The sequence below is a fragment of the Pogonomyrmex barbatus genome, unplaced genomic scaffold, assembly GCF_055798465.1.
Source record: "Pogonomyrmex barbatus isolate J1 unplaced genomic scaffold, ASM5579846v1 scaffold3, whole genome shotgun sequence".
NCBI classification, from domain to species: domain Eukaryota; kingdom Metazoa; phylum Arthropoda; class Insecta; order Hymenoptera; family Formicidae; genus Pogonomyrmex; species Pogonomyrmex barbatus.
In genome coordinates, this window is record NW_028297127.1 from 14,613,163 (window position 1) to 14,622,785 (window position 9,623).

Sequence of the window (9,623 nt, forward strand, 5' to 3'; positions counted from 1 at the left end):
AGTTTTGCTAAAATAGCATGCTATCTTAACAAAAATCTGTATCAAATTTTTAACATTTTAATTAAAAGGAAAATATCAAAACAAAAAAATACACTTTATATAAAATGAAATTACATTCACGATTTTGATCACAGATTCAAGATATTGTTAGTCTTTTTTATAAAAAAACCTTTAAATATTACAAAAAATAAAATTTCATTTGTTTCGTATTAAACTTTAATTTTAGAAACTCGTCAGCTAGAAAAGTTTAACTTATGGCATCGTTTTCAGCATCCAAAAATCTATAAGAAGCACCTTGTCCAGTTCAAAACAATTAAAAAAAATATTTTTGTAAACCAATAATGTTATCCTAAAACGCAAATGTCTTTTAATATTAATCTCGGTTTACTTTTCATCTTTCTCTTAGAATTGAAAAAAGATAAAATCCAAAATTAAACTAAAATTAAAACTGTATTGGGAGAATGGACAAAGGAGAAACGCCATTGTAAAAAATATCAAAATACGATTTTCGATCTCCTAAAATTAGACGAATTTCGCGCTGCGTGCACGTCGATAGACAGTCGCGTATGCAGAAACACGATGGAGGAACGGCCGTTATTTACATACATTTTCCAACCCTTTCCATCATCCACCCACAAACGGCAGTGGCGGTGCGGCGCAGCGATACGAAGCGAGGAGCGTGAAATGTGCGCAAGTTTCTTCCACAGATCCGTGACGTGCGACGCGCCGGTGGCGCGTGATTCGTCAAGTTTCGGAAGCGTATGCAGGGCCGAAGAGGCGCGGCGAGCGCGGGCACCGCCCGGCCCCGAAAACGATGGCGAATTTCCGGATCGATTTCGTTAAGTCGTTTCGCCTTTTGCCGCGCCTCTCGCGATCGATGGCCACGGCTTGATGCTCGCAAGATAATTTTTACGTCCGCGTGAATGACGAAGAATCGGTGCGAACATACACCGCCCACAAGAAGTACGTTTTTCTCATTTACACTTTCTGCACCTTTCCCGCTCTTTTCCTCGCAATATCTGACGCATTCTTTTTCAAGTTTGAACAGAAGATGCAATACGACGCAGAACGGAAAAATCTATATAATATGTTAGAATTTAACAATGATTTTGGCATCTGATTATGCGAATAAAATTTATTTTTATTACGTACGCGCTTAAACAAAATGTTGTTTTTTTTTGCATAATTACGATCGATCGATTAATCATTATTCTTGTTATATTGAAGGAGTTATCACGTAAGCAGCTAATAATAGTGTTGTATCGCAGATCAATATCCATCTAATTTAACAAATGTTATGGACGTCAATCCGGTTTCGCGTGAAGCCGGCTCGAGCACACGTCATGTTGACGGTACCGGCGCTCGGGCGCGCTCGACACGTCCCTGAGACAAGCCGAAGTTGCCACCGGCCGCAGTCTCTCGTCCCCACCACGCGGGCCGACCGTCGCACACTCAACAGATCGAGGTGTGGCCACCGAAGGCAGCCATTTTCTTGACTTTCTGTCGCTTAAGATTTCAGGTAAATACGCAAATATATCTTAAATTAACGCCGGCCGAAGTGGTGCGAGGGTGCGTGGTGCGCCGTGCGTGCGAGCGTCATAAACGTGTTCGAGCGCGTTGGAAATCCCGCCGGGACGTCGGACTGGGTACGGGTACTAAAAGAGGGAAAAAAGGAAGGAATCTCCTCCTCCGTGAGTCGAGTGAGAGAGAGAGAGAGAGAAAGAGAAAGAGAGCGCGCGCGAGACGGGGATAAGTAGAGGGAGAAAGAGAGAACAGGTCGCGCGAGGAGGCCCCGAGGGAGTGCCATGCGTCGCGAATCTCGTCAGCTTGGTATCGTCGCGCGGTGAGGTGCGCTTTAAACACGGTGGCTCAACTCAGCTAAGCTCAACTCAATTCAATTCAATTCAATTCAATTCAATTCAGTTCAGTTCAGTTCGATTCGACTTGACTCGGCGTTCTCGTGTACTCGCGCGTCGTTCACACGATTCGTGTTTAGTCTACGTCCACGTCGTCATCGTTATCTTCATCGCCGTTGCCGTCACCGCCGCTGCTGTTAAGCGGCAGTCCGTACGACGGATCTCTTGGAATGCTTTCGGGCTCTACCTGACACTACGTGGCCGTTTAATCCAGTAAGTAAATGCCTCTCTCTCTCTCTTTTTCTCTCTCTTTCGCTCGGTCTCTTTCATTCATTCTCTTTTCACTATCGCGACGACCTCTCTTTCTCTCTGTCTCTCTCTCTCTTTCTCCTCCGCCCGCGTATCCTCCTGTTACGCCACAGCACGCACTCTCACATCGTTGTTTTTACAGGCTCTTTTTTTTTTCTTTCTCTCCGGGTGTACATTCCGGGTTGGAAAAATCGCGAGTGAAGTTAAAGGGAAACACCCCTCGTGCTCATCTTTGCCTCACCTCACCTCGCCTCGCCTCGCCTCGCCTCGCCTCGTCTCTCGACCGGGCAGTCTCCCCTTTCTCCCTCTCCGAAATCATGATTGTGGCTGATCACGATTTGATTGGCGACGTCTCGCCTTTGTGACAGCGCTCAATCGTGCCGGATATCGCCTGACGGCGACGGCAACACGTCGACGCGTTCGCTCCCCGCTACTCCGCCCTGCGTAAACAAATTCCGAGGTGCGTGCGCGCTTTTGACGTGACGCGATCGCGCGAACGTGTTCAGCATCGCCGGGAAGTCGTTTCCTTTTGGCCGTTCGTGCTCCATTTCTCACGCATGGAAATCCGGGGGAAAATTTGTGCGTCGGCCCAACTCGGCCGCCGTCGGCAGTCAATCAACGTGACCGACCTTCGCCACTGCACAGCCGGGAGAAGAGAGAAGGAAAAGGAAAGAGCGGAAAAAAGAAAGAGGAAGAATTGGGTTGCTGAAAGGAATGCGCTTCTGGATTTCCCCAAGGTCTGTTACTCTCGATCGCACTTTCTGCACCTCGTCTCCTTTCTCCGTCCCGTCGCGGTGCGCGCGAGGGTGCAGAAAAGTACAGATAGAGCGGACGGTGGAACGCCGAACGTCCGTGATATCGGTGGCGTCTCCCGAGAATTCGCGTCATCGTTAGCGTCTCCTGAGCACGCGTCATCGATGGCGTTCTGAGTATCCGCCACGAAAGTATCTATATCTTTCCCTTTTTCTCTCGCATGCCCGCGCTCCTCTCGCTCTTTCTTCCGTACTCTTCGACCTTGGCCGTCGCGCGCTATCCGTCCTCGTCACGATAAAAAGTATAGGTTAGTTTAGCCGAGAGGCGTACTCGTTAGGTCTCGCTTAGACTAGTTTACTTCTTTCAACTCCATTTCTTTCTCTTATCTTTCGTTTCTTTCAAAATAACATTTCAAGTTCGAATGTGAGAAAACAAGTGTGAGAAAAGAGCACGACTGAGACTCAAGTCCCTTTTAACTCTGCTTCTCTCTCTCTCTCTCTCTCTCTCTCTCTTGTCTTCTCTCTCGTCTCTTCTCTTCTCTCTTGTCTCTCTACTTTATCAAACCGCGAGTACGTCTTTCTTTTGTTTCAAGTACAGAGGGTGTAATGAGTGACAAGTGCGATTAAAAGGAACACACTTCCCCGAGCTAGCAATGTTCTCGTCCTCGTAGAAGAGGCACTCGGCAACTGGATTTAGGGGTCATCCGAGGTGACTGCTGCATGTCTTCTGGCGCCGATCCGCGTGCTCGTCCTCGTGGATCTCTATGTTTCGGAGAAATACACGAAAGGGTTGGTCCCAGCTTGACGTACAATATTCTTTCGACACTCGTTTCGTATCAGCGGCATGTATCTTCCTCTCTCTCTCTCTCTCTCTCTCTCTCTCTCTCTCTCTCTCTCTCTCTCTCTCTCTCCTTCTCTCTCCTTCTCTCTCCTTCTCTCTCCTTCTCTCTCCTTCTCTCTCCTTCTCTCTCCTTCTCTCTCCTTCTCTCTCTCCAGTCGTGAGCGACATGTGTAAATTGAGAGACAAAGGACTCGTTCCTGCGTGTCGAGAATTCGCGATATCGACATGGACGCTATCCACCGCGTGAACGTTCTGTTCGAGACCGAAAGAGGGATGATGCCTGGATACCAAACAGTTTTGTGTTAACAGGAAGGGATTCTGTGGCAAACCCTCTTGTATCTCATAGGCAATACTCCATGTGTTTCCGCTTCTGTGTGACTTGGTTAAGTATCATTACGGTCTATTGCAATGGGATATGAGGCGTCACCGTGTTGGGTAACAGCTTAAAGGGATGAACTCTCGCTATCGGAAGCTTTTATTTTCCTTTGTTGCTCATCATTTACTATTGTCTTTTCGGATCGTTTCTTTTTCACCGCGGCCGACCGTACCTCGGATCGTCGTTCGAGCGTTCGCAGCGACGCTAAGAGAAGCTGCTTCGAATTCCTGTGGGATTCTGTACAGCACATTGTTATGTTTGTACAGTGTGAGTGTACAACGCACCACCGGACATGATTTATAACGCTTTGTCAGATGATTCCTCTCTAATGGATACGTACAATGTTAGATATCGCATGCCTAACATTAAATAAACTACCGATCTCTAGTTTCTCTCTCTTTTTTTTTTTGCATGCAATCTCGACAAATCATTTTAGTGCATAAGGTATAGTCTTTGATTGAGGAGAATTTCTTGTTAAATGTGGCACTTGAACGTGTACCAATCAATATAAGCACAACTATATGTGTTGCATTTTTATGTATGTCACGTTATTCCTGAATAAAATATTGAAGACCCTACCTTATGTAAAGAGAATCACAAAACAAATATAACACTCGAATGTATCTTAACTAAAATGTATGCATAAGAAATTGTCGAATATATGGCATAAGAATGATTGTACTCAGTCTTTGAGGCGGTCCTGCTAGAAAACCTCGTAGCATGCATATATATACATACTATAGAAAAAAAAAAATATATATATATACATGCATATATTTAATTTTTTTTATCAGAAGGAAAAATTAAGAAATGGAATATAATGCAAATTTTATGTAATCCGTTCAAAAGAAGAGTTTAATTATATTTACATTATATACAGAGCAAAATGTATATATATTTATATATATGTTCGTATATATACAATATATATATATTATATATATATATTTATTTATTTATTTATTTATTGACATGTGTTGTATGGTATATGCATTCATCTCGCAGCTTCCTCTATCTACATCTAACATATAAAATGTCCACTTAAAACAGAGACGCTGAAAGAAAGACTAAAAACATGGGATGCAATGTGGGCCGATGCCTCGGTCCACGCAATACGAGGTATCCTGGATCAGGTACGACCCAGTCAATAATCCTTTAAGATTTCAGTCCTCGTAGGTCCCGCTTTTTCATAATGCGATTCAGTAGATCGCCAAATTTAAAATGAATCTCTCTTGTCACTTGCTTTAGTAGTGTTGAAACTATATATATTTATAAAAAAAGAGCGAAAAGACATTGTACTTTTATCCCGCAGAGGGAACATTGCTGAGATTGGGTTTGAATTAAAGGGACTGCGATAAATTCGAGGACGGAAACGGAAAAAAAAAAAAACAACAAAAAGAAAAACGAAAACAAAGCCTACGAGGTTTGAGTATTATTTATTATGCTCCGAGAAGGAGAGATGTACATAACGCGAATTACACAGTCTCTCTCAAAGATCCATCCTAATTACTTTTTCTTCTTTTTCTTCTTCTTAACTCTGTCCTGAAGAATGCTTCTTAGCTTCATCCGTATTTCACTTCTCTCGTATTTGTAACACACGCTTTCGACTAAGAAACACTTGCTCTGTTCCGCCTTCAATTGTAATAAATAATGTTGCGCTGTGCAAGGGAAGCAAGTTCAGTACTGATGTCGAACACTAACTCCTATTCTTTCTAGCTATCTCCTGCGCGTGGCCGCACACATTTCGTTACGTTTCCACAATGTTGATCCACGTATGCTGCAAATTTATCACACTGCATGCTTTTAGTTCAAAAACAATTCAGTAGTGTTTCCCGTACAATTAGTTGATCGAGATTTCAATTTGGTGTCATCTCCTATGTTGTAAGGTATTCGAAACTGTACGTGTTGACACGTTAAAGTATACGTTCTTTCGAAAGATTAGAATTTGCAGAGTAAAGTTCGTTCTTTTTGCACCTATGATAGCGTAAGGCTACTTGTATGTACAGATAATGTTGGTAAGAACGATTACTTCATACATAAAATGGAAACAGCTTGAAAATCCATCAGTGTGTACTTTGTGCAAGTGACTCACGAGTCGCGAGAAAGGCGATAAAGGCATAACTAATCGGACGTTATCGCATTGAATATTGTGACGCGATACGATTGCGAAATTAATTGTAAAAGTGAATTTTAGTAGAGAATAGGTAAGTTATTTTTGATGAGAGAATGTCCACTTTTTGGATAACAATTACGAAAGTTACAAAGTACCTCCTAAGAAATCTCGCAGTTATCTGCTCCCTGTTTTATATAGATAAAATTACATTGATAAGCCAATTGATATGAATTGGCTATTCAAGATTAAATGTTGAATCTGTGTTTTGTCAAAATCTTTTTTTAGATATAAAAAAACGGATGTAAATATGTACATTTTATATGTGATAATACGATAAAAAAGAGCGCATTATGATTTTTATCATTAATTTGATTGCAATCGTAAAATTTATCACTAACTTGTAACAAACATTCCACACATTTCGCTTTTTATATTAATCGTTATTCACATTTTTAATGCGAGATAAATATTTCAAACATAAATATTTTAAGCAAACAGTGTCAAACTCTGTATATTATCGCATCGATTTACCTGTTTGCTTGTCATTAACACATTTTTTTTTTGTATTTTAGGATTCATGGCAGCCATTAGGAAGAAGTTGGTTATTGTAGGCGACGGTGCTTGTGGTAAAACATGTCTACTCATAGTGTTCAGCAAAGACCAGTTTCCTGAGGTCTACGTACCCACAGTATTCGAAAACTATGTCGCTGATATTGAAGTTGATGGCAAACAGGTTTGTCTTATCTTAAAATTTTTCTTAAAATATGTTTCTCTGTTTTGAGAGATCTTTTGAAATTCCTCTTTCTACAAAAACTTCTCGTTTCTTCAAACAGGTGGAACTAGCTCTTTGGGACACAGCAGGACAAGAAGATTATGACAGGTTGCGTCCGCTGTCTTATCCGGATACAGATGTCATATTAATGTGCTTCTCCATCGATAGTCCCGATTCCTTGGAGAACATTCCTGAGAAGTGGACACCAGAGGTGAAGCACTTCTGCCCGAATGTACCCATTATCCTTGTGGGAAACAAAAAAGACTTGCGTAATGATCCTAATACCATCAAGGAACTTAGCAAGATGAAACAGGAGCCGGTCAAGCCCGAAGAGGGTAGAGCCATGGCTGAGAAAATCAATGCTTTCGCCTACCTTGAGTGTTCTGCTAAGAGCAAGGAAGGTGTAAGGGAAGTTTTTGAAACAGCAACTCGAGCTGCATTACAAGTATGTTTTATAATTATCTTTTTTAATCTCAGTAATTTTCAAAGAATGATGATTGTTAAATCATAAATTAATGTAAAGAGACGTTTAAACATTTGCGAGAAATATTCAGCGATATTCTTTGAATGCAATATTGTTATAATTAATACATTGCATTAACACGAATATTTTCTAAAATCTTAGGTAAAGAAGAAGAAGAGGGGCAGATGTAGGCTTCTTTAAGATGTTATGACAAATGAGCCTGTACACGGGCAAAATTATGGAATTGCGGAACTAGCTGCAGAAAAGCTAGTCGTAAATACCGCACATCCCCAGCGGACAACAAAAAAATAAAAGAAAAGGTGCAAGAAAAGGCATACATATATAATGTATATTGTAATCACTACCTTGATTGTGTATTTTTTAACAGTAATGAATTGTGCTTCGAGTTTAAATCATTAAAACAAAAATAATTATCATACCAGCTATCTACGTCGTACACAATTATCTTTATCATTGTAGTAATTATTACTATCTCATTATTATTATTATTATTATTATTATTATTATTATTATTAATATTATAATTATATGCATTCTACATCTTTGTCTTTTTTTTATCGTAGTGGCTCTTTATTTTGGTAATAAATAAAATGAAAGAATAATTAAGCGGAAAAGTATTGATAAGAAACGTTGAATATATAAAACAAGTGTAACACGTGAAATATAGTCAAAGAACAATGTAAGGATTCAAAGGAACGGTTCGAGAAAACTTCGAATCTTGCATCGCTTTTTTTACTAAAAAAAAATAGTCGCATTTTTGCGATCCTTTTGAACGAAAAAAGGAAACTAACAGACATTTATTATCGTACATTATAAATGCGTATAGACCTGCAGATCATTTGGATCTTTAAGATATCAATTAAATTAAATGTGTGTATTATTATATTTTATTATTATACTTTATTATAATTATTGTATTACGATGACACTAACATAACGGAGATTATAATAGCGACTACATTATATTTATGTATTTCGGGGAACGCGTTTCTTTTTGTCTGACCAAACCGTGACTGGACTTGCGGTTTGCACTTTTTTATACACATACATACGTCATCGATATCTTTAGCGTATGATGTACTAAACTCGGAGATTATCGGTCGTGTGTATCTTGCGCACGGCGGTGTATATCTTGCTTTGATTTTACCGTGTGTGCCACGATTGTAGAATCGAGCTGCTTCGCAAAATTTACATCAATGTTCGACCTATTTGTTTTAGCCATAAACTCTTCTTCCCGTTTCGCTTGCGCTATTCTTTATGCCAAGGTGAAAAGAGAAAGGATGATGCTACTCGTCTTCTTTTTGTAGATCCGTCTAATCTGTAAGATTTTTGTAATAAAATCGTGTCACAAAGATGGTGTTGAATTAACGGCTGTGTAATGCAGTGCCTCCCTCGGCCGTTAATTCAATGGGCTCGACTGCGGAATTGTGTTCACTAAGTTTTCTCTTCGTTTTTCGGACGCGCCTTAGCGAATAAGTAGATCCTGTCGTTACACGCAGTATGCTTTTATTTTTCAAAACCGAAGGAAAAAGAAGCTTAGCGACACAACTTAAGATACTTCTGCCACGAGCGAACGCGCGCACGACGGACAGAAAGCAAAGAGAAAAGGAAAGAAGAAAGAGAGGAGAGAGAGAGAGAGAGAGAGAGATAGCGATAGAAAGGGGGATGTATATTAAGCAATTAAGTGTGCCTGAGTTAATGAGTGCTTTGGGAAACATGTGTCGAATACACGCTCCGCTCCTCTGTGCAGGTCGCGCGTCGCTGCGAAGCTCGAAAGTGTTCTTTTTATAATGAGTTTCGTGAATATATACCGTTTTATATATATATATATATATATATATATATATATATATATCATACATATATATACATATATAATATTGTATCAATTACACACCCAAGATATTGTATATACATACATGATATAATTCTATCATTTTCGCGTATTACGACAAACGTACGCGTGTCGATTAAGATTCGAATACCGTTTTTTCAGAGCATACACACATCGTTTACATACCACATTATACACACACACATATATATATATATATATATATATATATATATACACACACATACATACATACATACATACATACATAATACATACATCATAC

At 40.1% G+C, this 9,623-nt stretch overlaps 1 protein-coding gene across 11 annotated transcripts; it reads left to right on the forward strand.

The window, feature by feature from the left end:
* Window positions 1–1,365: 1,365 nt before the first annotated feature.
* Window positions 1,366–8,117, forward strand: Rho1 (ras-like GTP-binding protein Rho1). Of its 11 annotated transcripts, none has more exons than XM_089079687.1 (6): window positions 1,406–1,519; window positions 3,511–3,706; window positions 5,185–5,267; window positions 6,820–6,980; window positions 7,081–7,464; window positions 7,645–8,117. In XM_089079687.1, the coding sequence occupies exons 3-6, from the start codon at window positions 5,210–5,212 to the stop codon at window positions 7,681–7,683; spliced, it is 642 nt and encodes a 213-aa protein (XP_088935813.1). In that variant the 5' UTR covers window positions 1,406–1,519; window positions 3,511–3,706; window positions 5,185–5,209; the 3' UTR covers window positions 7,684–8,117. The 11 variants fall into 11 exon arrangements, with proteins under 11 accessions (XP_011638161.1, XP_011638157.1, XP_088935813.1 ...); XM_089079689.1 differs by having other exon boundaries at window positions 1,420–1,519; window positions 3,516–3,706; XM_089079686.1 differs by lacking the exon at window positions 1,406–1,519 and adding an exon at window positions 1,526–2,129.
* Window positions 8,118–9,623: the final 1,506 nt, after the last annotated feature.

What these genes read in the sequence shown, in the direction of transcription:
- Rho1 (XM_011639855.3), top strand. Translation starts at nt 5,210, where the DNA reads ATGGGATGCAATGTGGGCCGATGCCTCGGTCCACGCAATACGAGGTAT. An exon ending in TACGAGGTATCCTGGATCAG is followed by an intron (nt 5,268 to 6,819) that starts GTACGACCCAGT and finishes TTTGTATTTTAG; the next exon opens with GATTCATGGCAGCCATTAGG. An exon ending in TTGAAGTTGATGGCAAACAG is followed by an intron (nt 6,981 to 7,080) that starts GTTTGTCTTATC and finishes TTCTTCAAACAG; the next exon opens with GTGGAACTAGCTCTTTGGGA.